This window comes from Haliotis rufescens, unplaced genomic scaffold (assembly GCF_023055435.1).
Source record: "Haliotis rufescens isolate VD_foot unplaced genomic scaffold, xgHalRufe1.0.p SCAF_7, whole genome shotgun sequence".
Taxonomy (NCBI): domain Eukaryota; kingdom Metazoa; phylum Mollusca; class Gastropoda; order Lepetellida; family Haliotidae; genus Haliotis; species Haliotis rufescens.
The window spans coordinates 51,160,682-51,184,569 of record NW_025964361.1 but is presented as its reverse complement, the minus strand read 5'-3'; the positions used below and the strand labels follow the sequence as shown (position 1 = coordinate 51,184,569).

Below are 23,888 nucleotides of genomic sequence, written 5' to 3'. Positions count from 1 at the left end.
CTCTGCCTGGTAACTCAGGGTTACAACGAGTCAAGACTGAAAGACTGCAGCCTCATCCTGTGTTCTGTGTTCTGCCTTTCATCAGCACCGGAAACTTTGATCTCCATCAACTGACGTAGCTTGTGTTTCGGGCCGTTTTGCCTTGTATGGGCGTGGTCCCGTTTGCTACGTCACAATGGCCAAGATAGTGGGGGAATTAACTTGGTAGAGCTGATTACTCGGCTGTCACCTTTAAAACAGAGAGAAGGCTGCTGAGTCCCTTGAAGTCTTTATTCGTGGCAGAGTGGAATTTAATATATAGAGAGATATTTAAACAATATTACATTACAAGATAGATACATTCAATGACTTGTTACATTAAATATATAATTGACAACCATACATGAATTGATAGCGACTGGTTTAAACTTTCTTAACAGGACTGTTCTAATAAATAAGGTACAAAAACGAATTGTGAATAATAAGCGACTGGGGGGTATTTCATGTTATACTAGCTACAACATTTCATACAGGAACTGTTAACATTTACATTTACGGCATTCTAGCGTTACTCGTGTATTTAACATATTGTATAATTTCAATGCCGTAAATGCTTAACCAAATGATAGACTTAGCATGGCCAATATTCGTATGAGACGGTATTTACGTGAGATTACCCGTGGGTATTTACCACAATGTACTCTTTCTCATACTATGTATTGTACGGTTTTATCTATCACTTGGCATATCAACAGTTAATGTACAAGTGAACTAATCTACTGACATCCATATAAACACACACATACAATTTAACATTCAAGTTGCTTTGCGGTATAACGAATGACATATAACTTATTCTTAAATATTACAAACCATGGTAAATATAAAGTTGCTTGCACATGATATAATATAAGTTAAAGGCAAGGAGAATTGAACAAGAAAATAATGTTATCTTACCTTTAAAACAGAGAGAAGGCTGCTGAGTCCCTTGAAGTCTTTATTCGTGGCAGAGTGAAGTGTCTGCCACTGGACTCCGTATATATAGGGACTCAGGCCTTCTATAGAATGCGTTAGTTACCTAATATTGAAACTATGACATAAATCTGCTACATGCGTGGCGTATTAATTACACTTATTTGACAGTTACAGAGCACACTGACCGCGTAATATCCTTTGTATTCCACCTATCTGATACTAAAATGACGACGCGTCCGGCCATACACAGCATGTTATAGCCTGGGGCATAACCCTAGCCTGGCCACCTGGCTGAGTTACATAATCCAGAGTCACTGGTTTGTGACGGTCAGTTACGTGCATGGCAGCTGACTAACATTATCTACAGAAATATATTTAGGTATAGCTAGTTGTAAGATAACATATTGAGAGAAATACAAAACATAATATTGAAATATGACCACTATAATTATGGGTTAATTATAGTGATTTTAGGACTATGACACTATCAAGGACGGCAGTAAGAATCCTGAATGTGTGACTGAGTCCTCATGGAAGTCATTTTCCATCGTTTCTGGTACAACAATATTTCTGATTGGATAATAACTGAAGTTCATCGCACTGATAAAAATATGGAACCAGTTGTGATTGGATTTCAAACGAACCAAAGCTCAACTTGTACGAAACTTCTCGCATGCATTTTAAAGCGATCATCCACGACAAGAATAATCTGAGGCGCACATAAAATCTCTTAAATTGACCAGACGCTGTGTTGTGGTATAATCAATAATCCCGCTCGAAGTCGTGTCAACTTTTGTCTTTCTCCAATTGACTTCCACCCTTTTCACACTACATCGATCTTATCATTTTCAGGTGCATTTGTTTTTTCTATTTGATTCAAAAGTGGCGCCAAATATTTTTTCTTCGATTACTTCAGTTCCTTTAATACTTTTGGGTCTTCGTTCTCGCTACCACTTGCCAGTATCGTGGCGAGATCTTTGTTCTCGCTACCACTTGCCAGTATCATGGCGAGATCTTTGTTCTCGCTACCACTTGCCAGTATCATGGCGAGATCTACGTTCTCGCTACCACTTGCCAGTATCATGGCGAGATCTTTGTTCTCGCTACCGCTTGCCAGTATCATGGCGAGATCTTCGTTCTCGCTTCCGCTTGCCAGTATCGTGGCGAGATCTTCGTTCTTGCTACCGCTTGCCAGTATCGTGGCGAGATCTTTGTTCTCGCTACCGCTTGCCAGTATCGTGGCGAGATCTTCGTTCTCGCTACCGCTTGCCAGTATCGTGGCGAGATCTTCGTTCTCGCTACCGCTTGCCAGTATCGTGGCGAGATCTTCGTTCTCGCTACCACTTGCCAGTATCATGGCGAGATCTTTGTTCTCGCTACCGCTAAGCAGAAATCGGTAGCGAGAACTAAGGTTGGTATACACACTGCAAAAACATCTACGAGCAATTATGTTGCACGCGCGCGCGCACGCACGCACGCACGCACACGCACACACGTACGAAAAGAAAATAGAAAGAAAGTCATTGAAAAGATGACAGATTATCACACTGAAGTTTTCCAAGTATGTCTTGCAACTTCCGTGTTGATCTATGATCTCTATCACTACACGTCTTTAGTTGCTGTTCTAATTATACTGATACTGTGTTAAGTGAATGAGTTAGTGAGCATGGTTTTACGCCGATTTTAGCTATATTCCAGCAATATCTCGGCGGAGGTCTAATACAATTACAAATCCTGGTAAAGTACAATACTTGTTTCGATTACTATTTTCGGTGGTGATATCTGGTCTGGTGATACCGATTTCTGCAACAGCTTGTCTTTTAAGGCCACGTGATAGCTAATAATGCTGACTGTGCATTTATCATAAAATGGTACTTACAGCCACAAACCTATTGTGATGGTTTGGTTCCAAAGTACACAATAACATTTTCAGTTCATGGTGCGTTCACGTAGGTTCAATCTACATCTAACTGCGGGTACCGTGTTCCCTGCGATCATCGTTCAACGAACATTGCTTGTTTATGTCACTCCTGTGTGGACCGCCTCCGTGGTCTAGTGGTAGAGCGTCCGCCCGGAGAGCGGAAGGTCCGGGGTTCGATGCCCGGCCGCGTCATACCAAAAGACGTTAAAAGATGGTACTTGTTGTTACCCTGTCTGGCGCACGGCATTAAGGGGCTAAAACAAGGGCTGTTCGGCTCGGAGTCAGTATACTGTGTCTGAGTTGGGTATTCATGTTAAACTGCGGCATGATATCTCAGTGGGCTATCACTATAAATCGGCATCTGTCCGGACTAGTACAAGCAGCCACACACACACACACACACACACACACACACACACAAACGTGCATGCACGTCGCTATATAAGTGCAATATTCTTGGACGCGACGTTAAACCCAGTTTCACCTCACCTCACCTCACCTCACCTCACCTCACCTCACCTCACTACTGTGTGCTGCTCGTGGTGTTAATCACTGGATTGTCTGGTCCAGACTCGAATATTTAGAGACCGCCGTCATATAACTGGAATATTGCTGAGTGCGGCGTTAAACAACAAACAAACAAACAAACAAAAAACTCCTGTGTGCTAAGGATGGTCCATTTACAAAACTCTACCAGTGTGCGCTGTTGGATTTACAGCCTCTTCTGCCGCTCTGATTTGCTATAAATCATAAAATATATTCAAAATCTATATACCAATCTCTTCCTTAATCACTTACCTCCAAATTAGTATTGTTTAAGTGATTCCAAATCGAAAACCAATCGCAGTTCCACCTCGATCATATTATTTCCAGCTGCAATTTAAGTATCTATATATTTTCTGTGGTGTTTTCTGTATATATAAAATATATTGCGAGTAACGTATATTCTCCTAAATCTTCACCACTCATGTAGTTTTCATACAGACCCTGAAACCAGAGACCATATAATAGATCTGTTATATGGTCTCTGTTGAAACATATATATCCAGTACAGTCTATGTATCACAAGTCTAGATTACTTCAGGTTTTAGGGGGAAATTTTCTTGGCTCCTTATTATTATATTTTATTAAATAATTCAATTTATAAGTTTTGTCTTCTTTGAATATGTTCATTTCAGTTACTAACTTTTAGTCTACCACTCATGTTAATGGCGACTTGACTCAAGTCAAGTTTGAATTGTGATGTAAGGGAAATAACTCTCTGTACATCTTTTCGAAATGAGGTAGAAACATCGTATTTTCTCTATGAGCTCTTTGCAGAGTTTTGTAGGCGTCGGTTAAGGGTGCAACAATAACAAAAGATATACGAGTAGTGTTTAGAGTTGTAGTGTATGAATTAAGCAAATCACATTTCTACTCGTGTAATCCTTCTGGCATATTCTTTGTCAGGATTAATTTCCCCTTGTTGAACAGGTAATTGTGAAATCTGTAACTGTTTTGTAATTGTTATAATCTTTCACACAAACCAAAAGTCTGGCGATCAATTTCAGAACGCTACAAGAAAGAAATCGAACTGCGACCGTGAGTGTTGTGGCGGTGGTATTTTCAATTTTCACTTTCACCATAGTATATGGCATATATTTATCTTTCTTTAGATATTCTTCTTGAGAAGGTATTCACAGGTATCACATATTTGCGATTTAGAGGACACCAGAAACACAAGCAACAGTATACGCAACTGATAATACATGGAACGGCTACGGTGATTTAAAAAATTCATAACCAACGTTTTGTTTCGGTCATTATTGTGTTGTGAGACCGTTTTATCATTGTTTATGTCTTCAGAGAAGAATAAACAAAACAACATTTGTCAGTGAAAATGATAGACGTATAGATCTTGATTACTGAAAACGTTATTTACTATTTATATTAACAGTACACAACGTGTTAATTATGATGTGTTGCATATTTTGTATCAGTATCTGAATTGTTCGACTTCATTTGAGGAAGTCTGAGTTTGAATGTAATTGTTCCATTAGACAGCAATTTTTATATATATTCAAACTTCTACTGCGAGCAAAACCAAACACATGATGAAAAAAACACTTATATTATACACTTTGGCTTTGGACTAGTGAACTGTATTACAGTCTGTTGGAAATTATGTTGGTTTGAAGTTTGATATTTCGGTAATTATGCTTTATACTGGACACTGCCGCCAATTTGAAAGGGGATGGGCAAGAGCTGCTTTCTTTGTTTTCAAATGCCATTTTTGCCGCCCCCCTCCCTGGTAAATGGTTTCATAATGCTACCATCACACCAAAGTAGTTCTATCCCGTTCTACCCCGTTCTAAACAAAATACTAGAACAGGCTGTGATCACGGTAGAACGCGTAGTTTGGCATAAAATACGATGCTAGTTTGTTCATAAGCTGTCCTCAATACGTATGTCTCGTTCTTAGCCAGTCTGCAGTCTGTTTGTATCCAGTTCAGATCATGTAAAAGTGCCCGTTCACCTCATCCCGACAATGTTTCGAAGCAGTTCGAGCACGTCCGCAGCCGTTCTGAACCTGTTCTTAACCAGTTCAACCTCGTTCACAATACGTCCAAGCCAGTTCTAAATAATCATTAACCCGACCAACTCGTTCGCAGTATGTCCTCATCTCGTCCCAAGTGCGTGTGTATTCGCGTCCTGGCCCGACTCCTATGGATACCGAGCGCGTTGTAGCCAGTCTTCATTCAAGTTCAGGGCTCCGAGCTGTACACATCATGCCTCAAAAGAGAAGTCAACCTGGCATGGACGGGATAAAATTTTGAGCAGACTCAAAGTTCTAGACCTCGCCGTCCGAGCCCGTCCATGAAGTTCGTAAAAAGACTGTCAATAGTTGCTACTACGTCCACTACGTTCATACACAGTTGGAGCCCGTTTCGACAACATTTTCACAAACATATTGAGAACTAGTTTGGTGTGATGGGGGTATAAGTAAATGTAACTTTTAATTACCAAAGTAAATATGAAATACAACATGTTTGTTGAATTGTGAGCCCCAATGGATGCCACTGATGAGGATGTTGCACGCCATTCGTGAACTTGTTTTCAAGTATCTGTTTATGTAAAATGTTTATGGATTGCTTTGATGTTCAGTTTTGAAGTTAATGATATTGAAGCATACAAGTGCAGGCAGAGTCATTTTTTTCTGCTGATTTTGAGCTTTATCGTTTGTCATACAAATTATCAATTATTGACGCTGTCAAGTGAGGCTTTATTTATAGCATCAAACAAACATGGTGATAGGTGTCCGGAAAAGGTGTATTTACAATGAGATTTTGTGTCTTGAAGCAGTCTTGTCACGACGTACAAGTTGACGGTACACATCCTTTGCAAACCCTACAGTCGACCGAAATCTGCACATTGAATTCCATGTTGTTTACATGATTTTGATTGGACTATGCATAGACTTAAGTATTCCAACCAAAATATAACTCCATAATTGCAGCCTAGTTCGGCAATGCTGGAAACTGGACTTTTACAGTCAGTTAACTCCCTTACCTCGGGAAGATGGGTTAGAATAGGGTTGTCTGGTCCAGACTTGATTATTTACAGACCAATGTCATATTTTACTGTAATATTGCTGAGTACGGCATTTAACAACAAACAGAACAAACATCGGACAGTTGTGTTTTAGGATTCCTTTAACGCTATGTTTTGAGTCAAACTATCACCAAAATGAAGCTGTGCAGTTGAGAACAGTGGACTGTAGTGTTTTACAATTCATTAATATGTCCTAATGATATTTTCACGTGTTGTAAGGATGTCATTGATTGCGTGTTGATGCGAAATTTTAGTATTGATTAGGGATGTCACGATTCACCGTTTGTACCGTGCATCGGTAGATAATTCTCACAATACGATACGAGATACATGTAAATTTATATCGATATAAAATTTTATTGAAATCGGTATCCATTTGTTTGTGTATAGATTGATTTTTCTTTTCGAATCGAAATGTCATATCTTCTGAATTTGACATACGAAAACTTGTTAGTGTCTGACACTTGTTTGAATAAACAGAATCAACATTTTCTAAGTATACTGATAGTGATTAGAACACATTATTGTGAATGGAATATGTAATTAAAAAGTTTGCGTCTAAATTTACAGGTAAAAGGTCGGTATTGCTGTATCGAGAGACATACCGTATCTTGAGCTCAAAATCGAGATACGTATTGTATCGTGAGGTACCTGTATCGTGATACCCCTAGCATGCCTAGTATTGATACAACAACTCAAAAGTTTCACAGTATATGGATTAATGATAAAATTAGCTATTCTGTATGTATATTGATTTGAAATGCTTGTACTTATCAATGCTATAAATGTTCCAAATTGAATTTTCTGTCTTCTCAAAATTAATCTTGATAAATATAAACATTCTTGTGGCAAAGAATTGTTAATTTAGTTTTGATCATGTTGATACAGCAACAACATTATAAAATTATGGATACATCAATATCGCTATATACAATAACATCCCTGTGCTGTGAGCATGTGTCAAAATGCACCAGTACAGATGGTACAATGGTACACACAATACACAGGTGAATTGTTACATATGGAGGTCATCTAATTTGGCAATGTGGACTGCAGACTTTGTGAGTGGTCAAACTCAGTAGTATGCATTGTTCATACCTGACAGCACAAACCGTACCAGCTCTTGGATTATTATCCCCCTCCACGAAGTGGAAGGGGGATTCAGGAATGGGTGCTGTCCATCTGTCATGTTTTGTTTCCTGAGCAGTACTAAAAAAACATGAGGTATATCTTACCAAAACTTGGCACATAGATAGGTGTGGTGGTGAACTGGTGCCTTTTCATTGTTTGGGATTTTAAAAAAATAATATTTTTCAAGTTCCCATTGCAATGATTTTGACTTGGTCAGAAAATGGTGGTAGTGCTCGTTTCCGGAGGGCTAATGCTTACACAACCTGACATGTCATATTGGCGAGGTGTATGGGTGTTTCATGCTTGTTCATGTAACTGTTGCAGGCATAATTCAGAATGGCTGACTCGTCAGAAAATCAGGAGAATGCAGGTTCAGAAAATACAGGAAACACAGGCACTGCTGGAGGAGAAGCCCCACGACAGGGAAACCAGGTGTTGGTGGGTATCAGGGTGTCAGGGTTTACCTAAACTTACAAAAGTGGGGGTTCAGGGGATCTCCAATAATGATTTTTGTGGGTCCTTACAGGCAATATGAGGGTCCTGTAAAGTAATGTAAAAGTGTAGTGTACTGTAGGTTTAGATAATTAATTTGGAGCCTTAAAGTAATGATCATGTAGACAGTGGTCTTAGTTGATGGATGAAATAACAGACACCCATAACTGCTCTTGATGAACTTTTCTTCCCTATGCCTCCGGGGGTCACGGGGGGCCCAGTCGTCTAAGCAGTGCTGAGGCGCCGCGATTCGCTGTGCAGAGTTGCATCCCTTGGGCACGCCAGAAATCTATGATTGTGGGTTTGAATCCCAGTTCACCCCGATTATGTTTCTAGGTTTGTCAGCACCATACCCATGCTCGTCGGTTTCACCGAAGTGGTAAACGTCTGAGACCTACATCACTTCGGGCTTTCCTCCCACATTAAGCTGACACGCCGCGATATAACTGGATTTGTGTTAAAGCGGCATAAAACCCAACTCACTCACTTACTATGCCTCCCAAGAAGGGAAAGTGCCATGGGAAGAAGACCCAGCCATAGCCAGAATCTAATGTCGGCGAGATTTTAGCTGACATTCACCTGGTACCGGCTACGCAGAATGACCCAGTCGGGGACACACCAACCGAACAACCGGATGAAGGTGAGGCTGAAATGGTGGCCAAGAGGAACAAGATGTCAGATCTGGAGCCAGCATTAGAGCAGGCTGTCTGCAAATGGTTTGCCACCAATTGTTAGGTCATGCAACCAGTCGGAACAGGTCGTACGACAGGTGGTACCACCAATCTTCAGGTGGCATGATCAGTAGCACGACCAACCTTACAACTTCTTGACCCGCGATAATGCACGACTGGTGGAGCTTCCATGCGCGACTGGGGGATTATGAATCGCAGGTCAGAAGTTTTGAACATGACCATCGACCTTGCTGCGACCTCCACGACCCCTGCGATCAGTCCTGCACCTTTCATAAGATTTGCCGGCGATTGCAACATTTTTCCGTCGCAGCTAGGTCGTAACCTGGTTGCAAGCCAAGTGTGACTAGGGCTTTACAGACCGCCGTCATATAGCTGGAATATTGCTGAGTGCGGCGTTAAACAGCAAAGAACAAACATGAAAAACTAGTTCATGCATAGTGGATTTCTAGTACACTTGTCCCATTATTCTGTAAGATGTATGGACATATTTTCGGACTTAAATAACAAACAAGATATATTAAAGATTTAGTCAGTGATTCTGATCCCCAAAGGTAAAATTTAGAATTTAGACCTGATATATCTCAAACATGAGTCAAAAGTTTTTTGAGATATATAAGATAGCTACATGATAAATCTCAAAGAACAATGAAGAATGAAGTGTGGTTCACTTAACAATAAAACATTGTTCTATTATCATGATTATGACGTCATTTTTGGAGATTTGAATATGCGCTTGCAACTTGATGACATCATATATTGGACGACGTTAGTTTTGAGTTGTTCCCCATAGATGTAGCTGGGCAACGTAGATAAACGCAATGGCCAAATGATCGCATCCAAAAGTGGGAGAGATATGACAATTGGTATTAGGAGAAAAGGTATTGGTGATCGATGTTAGGATTGTGAGAATTATGCGGGACATTATTAAAATTTGGGTAAATATTTTTAAAGCTTGTACATATTATCAACATCCTTAAAGGGACTGTACATAATGTTGATATCTCATATAAGAAATAAACGACTCGTGGTTGTTGTTTATCGTACAATAAAACACTGCAGGGAGGATAAACCATGAGGAACTGTGCAATGTTGATGTATGTTGATGTAGCCATGTTATCAGGTTGATTGGATTGGTTTATCGTATGAATAACTCTAGCCTTTATATGGTAAAGTTCAGTATTATCTGATCTGCTTCAGGCCCACATGATGGGGAACAAGGTGGAGGCTGCTCTTTGGTTCACCAGGATCTTCACAGTCGTCTGCACCATCCTCTACATGCTGCCGTTCTTTGGGTAGGTCCAAGTTGTTCCAGGTCAAGACTGGCTCCCAGTAGTCCATGATTCAAAGTTTCAAGGCTTCATGGTCAGAATAAGTCTCTAGTACCCCATGTCTGTCCATGGGGACAGGATGGGCCCCAAGTGCTCTATGAGGGTCCATTGTTGGGAACCCTTTCCATGATACATCCCCAGTGCCTCACAAAGGTGTTGTGAATCCTTTCCCAAGATAGGTCCCCAGTGTTCCACAAAGGTCCAGTATTGGGAATCCTTTCCATAACAGATCCCCTGTGTCCACGATGGTCAACTGTGGGGAATCCTTTCCAGGATAGGTCCCCACTGCTCCAAGATGGTCCGGGGCGGTCAGGTAGCCTAGTGGTTAAAGTGTTTGCTCGCACGCTGAAGACCCGGGTTCAATTCTCGACATGGGTACGATGTGTGGAGCCCATTTCTGGTGTCCCCCGGCGTGATATTTCTAAAAGCAGCATAAAACCATACTCAATCACTCACTCCAAGATGGTCCAGTGTGGGGACAACAGAGCTCAAGATAAGATGTGTAATTGTGGTAAATGCGCAAAATATGACATTGTTATCCAATTAATTTTTATTTGTTTCCGTACACATACACGTAAAAAAACAGAAGTCAATCACTGCATGTAAATTGGAAACTGGAATAGTTATGAAAATCTCAATTATCTCCCCTTGCAGTGGCAACCCATACAGTTTTTATCAGAGGGCTCTCATCAGCAGCGCGGCATCCAGTGCACTTCGGCTCCACCAGCGTATTCCAACAGTCCAGTTCTCCCGAGAGTTCCTGGGACGGTTGTTCATGGAAGACAGCTGCCACTACCTCCTCTTCTCCATCATCTTCATCAATAGTTTCCCCATCACCAGTATCCTCCACAACACCAGATTCAGTCCACAGTCCAACTTTCATTATTTTGTTTCTCACACTACTGACTAAGACTGTATTTCCAAGTCAAGTGAGATTATGCCCCTTGTCCAGTTGTCCATCTGTGTAAGCAGATTCCAACTACATCATGAGCATTCGTTTTATTAATCACTATCAAATAGTGACCCGTGAGGATCCGGGTTAGAATAGGTCTTCAGCAACCCATGTCTGCCGTAAAAGGCGACTATTCTTGTCTTAAAAGGCGACTAACGGGATAGGGTGGTCAGGCTCACTGACTTGGTTGATGCATGTCATCGATCCCAATTGCGTGGATCGATGCTCATGATGTCAATCACTGGATTGTCTGGTCAAGAATCGATTATTTACAGACCGCCGTCATATAGCTGGAATATTGCTGAGTGCGGCGTAAAACAACAAAAAAACAAACAAAATGTAAGTGTTTACATTTTTTACATGTCCTCTAAAAGTTCAGGGCATATGTAGCTGAAACTTTGTATGAATGATCCAAGCTATGGTGTCTGCCCACAGAATTCCAGTCTGAATTTAAGCATGGCTGCCACAGCAGCCATATTGAAAAATGACATTTTTAACATGGCAGCCATGTTGATAATCAGATCAGGAATAGCTGGTACCATGAGAACAGTGTTAAAGTTTTGTAAGCCATGTGGATTCAGAGATGTCGGTTAAAGATTTACAGAAAAACAGGTAGGCGACGGACAAAGCGCCACTACGTAACCTCACTTGACTTTCTGTCAGGTTAGCTAAAAAGGGGATAGTGAACGTCAAAAGACATAGCCTGATGAAAAATGAAAACATGCAGAAAGAATATATTATATGTTTTACAGCATACCACATACTCACTGTACATCAAATTTCCTAACAATATTATGCAGAAAGTTGAGTATATGGGCAAAAATGACATTTTGTCCATTGCTCAGTCGGGTTTTGGCGAAAAAAATTAATGTTTATGGACATGGTTAAACAAATGTTACCGTAAATTTTCTGAAATACTCTCACTGAGAGAAATCCTGTCATGGACAGACATGACATCATTCTGGCATGCTGTGGTTTCATCCTGGAATGTGATGACAGCATGTTTACAATTGATGTGACATACTTCTGTAATGAACCAGAACAATGAAACAAGCCAACTACATCAAGTTGTTCAGATAAATATTGAACAAACTGAAAATTTAATTACCATTTTATCCAAATGTAACATTTTATATTGTGATTGAGAAAAATTGATACTTATATAGAAAAGTACATACAAAGTCGGCAAAAATATCCAGGATCCAGTCCTATTGCATCATACACTCCTATGCATTTTACACTGAGTGATCAGGCAGTGTGTCATGAACGCTGAATAATTTGGAGCAATCAGTTGAAGGTGTAGACCCTGTTTTGTCTGGGTGAGACCCTAATATATACTGGTTGCCATGATACGTGATAAATATTGCTGACTGCTGTGTAAACAGCATATTCCGTACTTACCGATTCCAACAGTTATTATTTCCTGACCATGTACTAGTGGCATTATGTCCAGTGTTCCTGTTTGCTCTGCTGCATGCGTGTTCCTACACCAAGACAATCCTCAATGTAAGTGGACTCATCTTTGACTGATTCTGCTGTTGTCATCGTTATCATCATCATCATCATCATCGTCATCGTCATCATTACCCAGAGATAGTAATGACAGCTGAATTTATCTAGGATTCCAAACTAAGTGCCCTTGTCAGTCAATCTTTTTTTGAAAACATTTTCCTCAGTGCAGAGATGTTTAAAAAATTGCATTCAACCCAACAATGTAAATCTAAGGCCTCTTTTACTTAAGAAAACGTGTGTACAGCTGATTGCTGTTTCCAGCTTAGTTTACGAGAAAATACGCAAGGTAATCTTAATCCCTAAATATAAAACAATGCCTAGCAGAACAATAAATACTATTTGAACGGTAAATAAACATGTCTGGTGATTTTCTATCTCAAATTTCGAATTTGTACTGACGAAGTTTCTCAGCACCCGTTCGTTTGCCGGACTTCGCTGAAAGGGTACGGTGTAAAAAATTTCTGCGCATAATATTCAAATTTCTTTTTTTCCAAAATATTGAACCCGCTAGAGGGGGGTGCCCATTATACATGGGTGCGCACTATACTCAAGAAAATACGGTATTGGTCAGTGAAACACAAGTCACCTTTGCAAAGCCATAACATTAATCATAACTGTATTGTATCAACAGGAAATTCTTCCAATTTGGGAATTTTTACTGACCTTTGCTGAAGACTTTGGCTAAATATCAGCCTCTGAGTAGGCCTATATGAATCCTTGAATAATGCCAACAACAGCACAAACACATTATTGACTTACCTTACTAGTTTCTAGGAAATCTGTCGGTCTTGAAACCAGTGTTAGAAATATTTCCAAAACATGACCTCGGGCAGGTGACCCATAAATGCTGCCTGCACATCTTCAACATTACCTGCCCACATTCAGATATTATGAATATTGAAAAATCATGAAAAATGAGAGACAAATTGCATCTTGATTCATTTGAAATAATGCAAGCAATTACATGAGAATCTACGATGTAACTGAATAGGTAAGTAGTCTTAAAATTATCTGCCAGACAGTCGCGCAGGTGGAGGAAAGTTTCATGCAGCCCAACAGAAAAGTGAGGGGCCAGAATTCACAAATGTAGTTCATGTGGACCCGGATTGCTCGCAAATAAAGATCAGTAGTTTTTTCTCAGGAAGAATTTGGACACAGTCCCTGGCAGCCTGAAGTACTGTGCTCAAGGGAGTGGTTTTGTAAATATATATAAGCATCAAAACTTGTTCCATAATCAGTAGGAGTCTCTGCTTAAAGCAGAGTCCATAGTAGGATCCTGACTGTTCCATAAGCATGATATATTGCTTAAAATATGTCTTCTTGCCAAGATACTGTTTCAACTTTGTATTTGGCTTTACTTAAGAAATTTAACAATGAGTGGGAGTTGTTTATCTTACAATAAATGATGACTCTCGAAGAAGAGGTTGGAGTTTGTAAGTGCTGACCATACTGCCAGCATGAGCATCAATATTTAACCAGCAGTAACTCCACTCTGAAGATCAGTGTTAGAATTGGTCTTCAGCAGCTCATGCTTGTCATAAGAGGCGACTAATGGGATCGGTTGGTCAGACTCTCTGGCTTGGTCAACGATTGTCATTGTGTCCCAATTGCGTAGATCAAAGCTCATGATGTCGATCACTGGATTGTCTGGTCCAAACTCAATTGTTTACAGTCTGAAGTCACATATTCAGAGCTCCAGATAACATTCTGAGCAATTGAGTTTTTACTCTAGGGTTTCTATTTTAATTGGGTTATTACATTTTTCATTGGGTAACCAATATTTATTCTCTCAATGATTCATCACTATTGTGTTTTTCCTAAATTAGTGAACATTTTAAGATTTTAAAAAAATGTTTTAGATTTATACCATGTATACAACTAAACATATAGGCTTGGCTCGGAAAGTAAATTAGCTCGTAATTGTGTTTGGGAAATTAGCTCCTTTGTATGTGTGTTGTAAGCATACTGAAAAAGCTTCATTGGGTATTTGCCCGTGCTGTTTTTATAATTTAAGTTTTTGCATGTGTTTCTGTATGCAAGTTAATTGAAAGTAATTGGGTTTTGAATATTTTGGGGGGGGTATTTAACGCAAATACGCTGCTTATCTGTAGCTCTGCATGTTGTTCTGTGTGGCATTAAACAACAACACCACTCTGTTGCAGCTCATGGGACCAAATTCAATGCAGTTTTTGAGGAACATGATTGCCAAGCTGGAGGCTCAGCAGATCAACATTCTCCGCTTCATCGCATGTAACGAAATTTTCCTCATGCCAGCCATCATTCTCATGATCTTCAGGTGAGAAAGATTTTGACAGTAAAAATGCCATAGTGTTGTAATATTGATAAGACATGCCTTTGATCAAGCTGATGTAACTAGATATCTATTTATCATATAATGGGTAGATTGCTCGGCACGTTAAAACCAATGGTAATAATATGGAATTGGTTGGGTCATTTATGAATAAGTATGTAAAAAGGTAAGGTGGTTACTACTTCTAGTGTTAACAAACAAACATGGCATCTGCCTTGTCTGTCAGCTATCAAGTCAGAAATGAAATAAGGGATCCAAAATTCCTGGGATAATTGTTATCATTATCAAATACAAGAGTTTATGATACAGAAAATCAGTGTCTAAAATGGACGTAGCTGAATCCTTTTACAAGTATAGGTAACTTTGGAGATAATATAAAGCTGTTCACAGTGGACGGAAGGAGTCACAGTTTCCATGCCTGTTCTTATAGACCTCTTCGTCTGGGTGGTCATTTCCATAATATGACAAAGTTGGATTTGGCTGAAAAGTTTTACTTTTTTCATTTTGTGTCTGTGTGGGACATCTTACATGTAAGTTTGACGGTTAGGATAATATAATATGACCAGGAAGACTCTAAACAAACATGATGCCTCATAGACTGGAGTAGTTTCCCTTGGATAAAAGGTAGTAGTGGGCAGACTGATGGATTGCTGAGAAACACTGACCAAGTTATTTTGTGCTTTGAAAAATTATGTTTTGGTAATTGTGTTTTGGCTTGTATGGTAAAACTTGCCGATGTTTTATAACAAGTTTCAGTTGGAACCAAACACTATATTGTTGATGTCATTCGAATCTTATTGTGACGTAAGGTCGGAATGAAATTGTCAAAACTGAAGATTGTTGATGCCATTTCTTCGACAATGTTTGTAATCAGTACATGTTTCTAAAGGGGAATTCAAAAGAATTAAGAATAAATGGATAATAATGATATAATTCCACATACATTTAAGTCAGACTAATTTTACTAAATTTGTGTAAGAATTCATGTAATACCCTCATTCTCATCCGGGAAATATAAGAATTCTGAAACTCTATAATAATGGCTGTATATATCACTTCCCCTAAAAGACAATAGTATTGTAGACATGAATACATTTGGATGAATCTTTTGAAATTATTTTATTATCAACATTTTCAACGTCTGAGCCTGCAAATAACTGAGGAAATGCCTGGAAAACAATTCTTAATGCAGCATGTTATTCTCATTTCCATTCCAGTGGCAAATCTAGCCTCATCCTGCCATTTGTGTACTACCGCTTCCTGTCGCTCAGATACTCCTCCAGGAGAAACCCCTATTGCAGGTAGGTCATGTGCCAGTGCTTCCTGTCGCTGAGACACTCCTCCAGGAGAAACCCCTATTGCAGGTAGGTCATGTGCCAGTGCTTCCTGTCGTTCAGACACTCTTCCAGGAGAAACCCCTATTGCAGGTAGGTCATGTGCCAGTGCCTCCTGTCGCTGAGACACTCCTCCAGGAGAAACCCCTATTGCAGGTAGGTCATGTGCCAGTGCTTCCTGTCGCTCAGATACTCTTCTAGGAGAAACCCCTATTGCAGGTAGGTCATGTGCCAGTGCTTCCTGTCGCTGAGACACTCCTCCAGGAGAAACCCCTATTGCAGGTAGGTCATGTGCCAGTGCTTCCTGTCATGGAGATACTCTTCTAGGAGAAACCCCTATTGCAGGTAGGTCAAGTTCCAGTGCTTCCTGTCGCTGCGACACTCCTCCAGGAGAAACCCTATTGCAGGTAGGTCATGTGCCAGTGCTTCCTGTCGCTGAGACACTCTTCCAGGAGAAACCCCTATTGCTGGTAGGTCATGTGCCAGTGCTTCCTGTCGCTGAGACACTCCTCCAGGAGAAACCCCTATTGCAGGTAGGTCATGTGCCAGTGCTTCCTGTCGCTCAGATACTCTTCTAGGAGAAACCCCTATTGCAGGTAGGTCATGTGCCAGTGCTTCCTGTCACTGCGACACTCCTCCAGGAGAAACCCTATTGCAGGTAGGTCATGTGCCAGTGCTTCCTGTCATGGAGATACTCTTCTAGGAGAAACCCCTATTGCAGGTAGGTCATGTGCCAGTGCTTCCTGTCACTGCGACACTCCTCCAGGAGAAACCCTATTGCAGGTAGGTCATGTGCCAGTGCTTCCTGTCATGGAGATACTCTTGTAGGAGAAACCCCTATTGCAGGTAGGTCAAGTTCCAGTGCTTCCTGTTGCTGCGACACTCCTCCAGGAGAAACCCTATTGCTGGTAGGTCATGTGTCAGTGCTTCCTGTCATGGAGACACTCCTCCTTGTGACAGCCCTTATTCTGGTGTAACACTCTCTCCCTACCTACTCAGTTATTCACTGTTCAACTCACTGACTCACTTTTTATTACCACCTCAATTTAAGGCACTCACTTTAACTCACTCATTCACTTTAACAACCGCCTCCGTAGTCTAGTGGTAGAGTGTCTGCCCAGAGAACGAAAGGTCCGGGGTTCGATCTCTGGTCACATCATACCAAAAGACGTTAAAAGATGGTTCTTGTTGTTACCCTGCCTGGTACTCGGCATTTAGGGGCTAAACCAAAGACTGGTTGGCTCGGAGTCAGTATACTGTGTCTGATTGGGGTATTCATGTTAAACTGCGGGTTGGTATGTCAGTGAGCGAGCACTATGAAATCAGCATTAGTCCTGACTAGTATAAGCATGCATGCTGCTATATAAGTGCAATAATCTTGAACGCGATGTTAAACCCCATTTCACCTCATTTCTCCTTTCACTTTCATTTTACTGACTCACTTTAACTCGATCACTCACGCAAATTAACTCATTCCCATTAACTCACTCAGTCATTCTAAATAACTCTCTCAATATAGCGCTTGACCGCCTCCATGGTCTTGTGGTAGAGCGTCCGCCCGGAGAGCGGAAGTTTTGGGGTTTGATACCCTGTCTGGCGCTCGGCATTTAAGGGCCAAAACAAGGACTGGTCGGCTCGGAGTCAGTATACTGTGTCTGAGTGGGGAATTCATATTAAACTGCAGCATGGTATCTCAGTGAGCTAGCACTATAAATCGGCATCAGTCCGGATTAGTACAAGCAGCCACACACACACGTGCATGCAAGTCGCTATATAAGTGCAATAATCTTGAACGCAACGTTAAACCCCATTTCACCTCATTTCTCCTTTCACTTTCATTTTACTGACTCACTTTAACTCGATCACTCACGCAAATTAACTCATTCCCATTAACTCACTCAGTCATTCTAAATAACTCTCTCAATATAGCGCTTGACCGCCTCCATGGTCTTGTGGTAGAGCGTCCGCCCGGAGAGCGGAAGTTTTGGGGTTTGATACCCTGTCTGGCGCTCGGCATTTAAGGGCAAAAACAAGGACTGGTCGGCTCGGAATCAGTATACTGTGTCTGAGTGGGGAATTCATATTAAACTGCAGCATGGTATCTCAGTGAGCTAGCACTATAAATCGGCATCAGTCCGGATTAGTACAAGCAGCCACACACACACGTGCATGCAAGTCGCTATATAAGTGCAATAATCTTGGACGCGACATTAAATCCGATTACACCTCACCTCAATTTAGCGCACTTGCTTTTAACATTTTAACTCGCCTCTACTGACGTTTTCTCCCTGTTTGTCTCCCCAGGACCCTGTTCACAGAGCTGCGTATGATGGTGGAGTACGTGTCTAACAAGCCCCAGTGTCCCGGCTTCCTCCGCAACGTCTGCTACAAGGGCATCGCTTTAGTCGGCCGTCTCGCACCAGCTACGGCCCCCGCTCAGTGATCCGCGTGTGTGCTGTCGTCGTCATGGTAATCAAGGGTCAATACTTGTATCTATGTGCACTGTACAGATCTCAGTGAGATTGTGAACTGATTGGGCGTGTAATTTACAGTGTTGTGCAAGGTGCTTTATATTAGAAAGGAAATGATACAAAGCCTTAATTGGTCAATTACCTACTCTGTGTGAGATTACTGATAGAACTCCTGGCACAAACAGTTTCTACTGTAGCTAAGTGGAGCTTTAAACTAATATGTGGTCAAACATTTGCATTAGTGAGAGTCAAACATAATTATCTTGAACCTGGGGACTATGACATTCAGACATTCAAGCTACATCCGTGTCATGCTGTTTGTCACAAGGACAGAGATCGGTACTTTCTATGTAGATATTGACCCAACTTTGAAAGAACGGAACAATAGTATGTACTCAATCGGTAATTCATAATATTTACTTTAAGTAATCAGTTTGGCTAATTATGGAATATTTGTCATATCATTATGACAAGACAAATGGGACATGACTTGTTTGGACTGACTGGAGATCAACTTGTTCCTTGATAGATACATGACACATCGTGGACTAGTCATTGCTTGATATATTTTATATGAGATAACGAAGTTTACGGTATTGATGTTTGACTGCATATTGAAACACTGTAGAAACACACCACAAACTGCAATCTTTTCACTGATAATCTCCTTATTTTTTTTTAATGTTTAGCTGTTTCAAACTTTCACTTGTATACTGTTCATTCTGATACGAATGACCGCTACCAGTCCTGGGGTCGGTGGGGTAGCCTTGTGGATAAAGCGTTTGCCCGTCACGCCACAGACCCAGGTCTGATTGTCCACACGGGTACAGTGTGTGAAGCCTAATACCGATGTACACCGCTGAGAAATTGCTGAAATGTTACTGAAAGTGGCGTAATACCATACTCACTCACTCACACACTCCTACGACCAACATGAACAGATCTATATCTTCAGGATTATTTTGACAACATGAACAGGTCCTGGACTACATGCATTTATTGGTAGTGTTCTATGATGGCTACAGGAAGAATGTATCAGTGACAGATTGCACTTAGATTTTGTTGTTGTTTGTTGTTATCAGCAATGCTGTACAAAGTCATTTCTTTGCCTGTCCTCAAGAGGCGTAACGATACAAATGTCACAACACCAAGAAAAATGAAATTAAAGTTTTACACATTTCTTTTTCAAGTTTTAGCATCCGTTATGGAATATTTTCATGAAATATTTGGGCATTTTTGTATTGAAGACTATAATAACTGATAACAATATAAAACAGTTATGAAAATATAAATAAATACTGTAAAAGGGTAAAGACATCGTCTGTATTGAGCAGAGAGTAAACAGTGGTCTATGGCCCTGCAATTCACTGTGTTTGGAGAGTTGTGTCCCTTAGTCTTGTTCGATCTGCTGATGATGAGTTTCATGCCCTGCTTGTGATTCCTGGTTTGTTGTCACCCTGACAGGCTCATTAGTTTCACCGAAGGGGTAAATACATATGAAGTGGATCACTTCAGGTTCTCCCCCACAACATGCCTTGGTTTAATTAAGGAACTGTTCAAAGTGACTCAAACTTATCTCCCTAGTACCAAATTCGAAATTCAAAGACTTCACATTTGGTATTGTTTGTACAATTATCCAAACTTGTGGAGCCCTGTACCAAGGCTCTGTATCATGATGCAATATTGTATCAATAGCTTTGTACCATGATACGATACTGTATCGCTACACCTCTCGTGAGACTTTTTGTGCCACCACTAACCACATCAACATCTACTGTTACAGATACATGTAGCTGCTCATCCTTTCAAAATAAATTCTGCAGATGAAGTGTACAGACCCAATGTGCTTGGTTTTCGTGAAATGTAAAAATGTTTGTTCAAAGATATCCAATATTTAATATTTTTAAATATGTTAAATATTTAATTTGTTTTTACACATTGTTGCAAGATAATGTTTTCTTTTTTGCTTCACCCATTCATCTCAAGAGTATATTGATGGCATTTTGTCATTCATTCTCAGTAAACACATCAGGAGCAAATGTATTATTTTGTGAAAAAGAAATAATATCCATAGATGAAATGGATTTAAGAAGTTGTACCACGTGTAACTTTGCCTTAATACATTATTCATTAAATTGGAATTTTAATTTGTGTAAAGTGAAACTAATGATATTTAACTTTTTTCCTGTAAGTAGTTTTGATTCAAAATCAAGTAAGGCACTTTTAAGGGTTTTGTAAATGTATAATTTATTAATGAATAGAAAATTGAAATTACAAGTTAGTAATCTTATCTTATTGATAAACAATTTTTCAAACAAAGATACACCCTGTAAAGTTTGTCATGCATAATCACACTGTTTTGCCGAACAAGTTCCACTATAAATCGACTTTGGAGCAATCAGTGTACACATGAGATACACATTTGTTGAATGTATAGAAAGTTGAAGAGTTTGTTAAAACTTACTGTTGTGTGTGACTTTACAAGATTGACCAGAATTCATATTTACTCAGAGTGAATGTTTTTCATATTTGTATGAAAGCTCTCCGTGTAAAACTTGTAATGTGTGGCAGTGAAAAAGATCGGGGAATACATGTTAACTCCCTTTGTGTCTGTCTGTAGTCATGTAGTTTGTATGCAGATTTTCCATGTATCTTACCTTTTCTTTACCTTTTCCTTGGTGCCTGTGGACCATATATCTAGCATTTCTTGAAAATGTCACTTGCATTTTTAATCCTTGAAATAATCCTAATCCATAATAATCCATGGCCATCTTTTGAATTTTTGTTCCCTGAAAGGATTATCCTACATAATGAGATGTTCGTATGTAAAGATCTATATTTATTTTGTTAAATCCAGCCTTTTAAAGCATCGTGTGAATCCCATTCTTGACTCGTAGGGCGACTATTTGGCCCCAAATAGTCATGAAGCATCCATTGATACATTTGTCCATTTAATAGTATATCCACCTAGGCATCTCATTCTACATGTTCACTGTAAGGCCTTTTTTTTAGTTTTTGAAATATATTTTTTATTTGGTTTATGAGACTGACCAACCGAAAAAAACAAAGTAGAAAAATGTTTTTAATGCCTTTTGACAACAAAATAATCTGGCACTCTGTTTGACAATTAGGAGAAATTAAAAAAGACAAACAAGATTTAACACTGCTGTTTGTAAAAAATGGTGAATAATTCATTTAGAAATGTATTTTGTTGGGTAAAAAGAAACCCTTTTCTTTCTGTATCGATTCACCAGCATTCTTTCTTTATAGTGCGACATACAAGTTTGTTGAAGTTGAATTGTTTTTCCTGACCATCTACAAAAAACATCTTCCAGAGGCAAGAGAGTTAACTGAGTTTAAAAGGTCAGTTTCCCCCCTCACCAAACTTGTCTGGAGTTCCTGGGCTCAATCGTAGCGCCACCAGTGGCTATCATGAGTTATGTCCCTTCTAAGCCTTTCCTATGGACCGCTCAGATTCCACCTCTCATATCACTTGCATTGGTTTCAAACAAAATGGTGGCACCCAGTCAAGACAATCTGATGGATAATCAAGATCTACATCGCAAAATGCATTAGATTGCTTGAGCACCTTCATTAAAGCATGAAAAGAGTTAGAAAATATCTGTTGACAACAAGTTGGCGGTCACATGCTTTGCAAATCCTGCAATCGACCAAAATCTGCACGACAGTTTACGAACCTGATTTCAATTTCGTTGCGGGATTTTGATTGGGCAATGCATAGACTCGTTAATCCAGCCAAATTCTAACTCCATAATACCAACCCAGTTCAGCAAGGGTGGAAACTGGACTTTTATAGTCAGTTAACTCTCTTGCCTCGGGGAGATGGCAACAAAAGGCCTGAAGATGAATTATGTATGTGACCAGTGTGTGTATTGCCCTGTATCTATAAGCTGTGTTTTATCTGCTGTAAGAAGATCTCATGCTGCTAGTTGCTGTTGTTCTTGTTGGTATGGAGCTGTTAACATGCAGGTGTGGATACCAGGTAGATATATATGTCAGAATTTCAAGTTCCTTGTTAATTTTATATGCCTGTCTAATTACAAAGGGAGGACTTATTCAGAGGCTTCAAGAGTATGAAATCACGAAGCTTGATGCCACTGCAAGATAACATCAAAACAGACACATAGAAGTAACTCCCAAGCCATTCTATAAATGAAAAGTTGCATGTTGGTCATGTATATAAGTTTATTGTCTTTTTATGAAGGTATGTCAATGATTAAGCTCTTTACAGATAATCATTATTAAAACAAACCCGTTTCTTTGTAGTAAAGTAAGGTAGAATATATCTCCGTTGCTTTTTGCCTTCTGTAATTTCAGATCGCTCTTGTATTTTTCGGTCTATTTTCATGGTCAAAAGTTTACATATGTGTCTGTTACATTGCTGAATTAACTTCTATTAAAAATTAGCCCTAGATTTCAGATAGTGTATTTTGCTAAAGAAACTAATAATTATTTCTGAATATTATACAATTGTTCATTTATCAACCCTGAATGGCTGGTTGTTATTTGTTCCTGAGTGATGACAAAGGCAGATAACTTTGAAAAACCGATGAATAAAAACTAAATCTCAACGCTGTGCTGGTCTGAAATATTTTTTAATATAGATAATTACACCCAATCTTATAGTTTAGTCTGTATTGTCTGGATTAACATTTGTGTACAACTGGTTGGATATCATCAGTTTGTGATAATAGTTCAATAATATGGATATTGTGTCAACACAGGGCTCTACAATACTGATTGTGAGGATATGTTTATCAATAAAATGGATTCCAAACAAAGCGTTGAGTTGTGTGATTCTTGAACTCACCGGGGCCATCTGCAGGTCCTTCCATCTCTCAGAATCTTTTACATTTCCAACATCAATGAAGCTGAAGCTAAGTTTGCTGTCGTGTTTTTTAGCATGCCTATCAAACATGAATACAGATTAACATGTAGGTCTTAATATGAACACACCACATGCAGGCCGGAGGTGAATGGTATGAAACCTAATGGGGGACACATAAAACCACATGTACCCCGAGTGTTACAACGAATTTGTCTTACCCACATGTTTCAATCTGCCATTGTAACAATCATAACAAATTGAAAATTGATGGCAAAGAGCTGTTCAATTGAGGTGAGGTTAACTTGTAGTGTGCCATATGACCTTTATTGACTCGTAACTTGCTTCGTTGC

The 23,888-nt window shown here is 39.8% G+C and overlaps 1 protein-coding gene across 2 annotated transcripts; it reads left to right on the top strand.

Annotated features, from left to right (window-relative positions):
• Positions 1-4,212: 4,212 nt before the first annotated feature.
• LOC124111236 (transmembrane protein 33-like) lies at positions 4,213-23,491 on the top strand. Of its 2 annotated transcripts, XM_046470878.2 has the most exons (9): positions 4,213-4,348; positions 7,922-8,035; positions 9,979-10,073; positions 10,764-10,948; positions 12,500-12,567; positions 14,736-14,869; positions 16,102-16,185; positions 18,523-18,687; positions 20,473-23,491. In XM_046470878.2, the coding sequence occupies exons 2-8, from the start codon at positions 7,934-7,936 to the stop codon at positions 18,659-18,661; spliced, it is 807 nt and encodes a 268-aa protein (XP_046326834.2). In that variant the 5' UTR covers positions 4,213-4,348; positions 7,922-7,933; the 3' UTR covers positions 18,662-18,687; positions 20,473-23,491. The 2 variants fall into 2 exon arrangements, with proteins under 2 accessions (XP_046326834.2, XP_046326835.2); XM_046470879.2 differs by lacking the exon at positions 4,213-4,348 and adding an exon at positions 4,354-4,456 and having other exon boundaries at positions 18,523-23,491.
• The last annotated feature ends 397 nt before the right edge of the window (positions 23,492-23,888 follow it).

Coding starts and splice junctions, on each gene's coding strand:
- LOC124111236 (XM_046470878.2), top strand. CDS start 7,934: ATGGCTGACTCGTCAGAAAATCAGGAGAATGCAGGTTCAGAAAATACA. Junction 8,036..9,978: donor GACAGGGAAACCAGGTGTTG/GTGGGTATCAGG, acceptor GATCTGCTTCAG/GCCCACATGATGGGGAACAA. Junction 16,186..18,522: donor AGGAGAAACCCCTATTGCAG/GTAGGTCATGTG, acceptor TTGTCTCCCCAG/GACCCTGTTCACAGAGCTGC.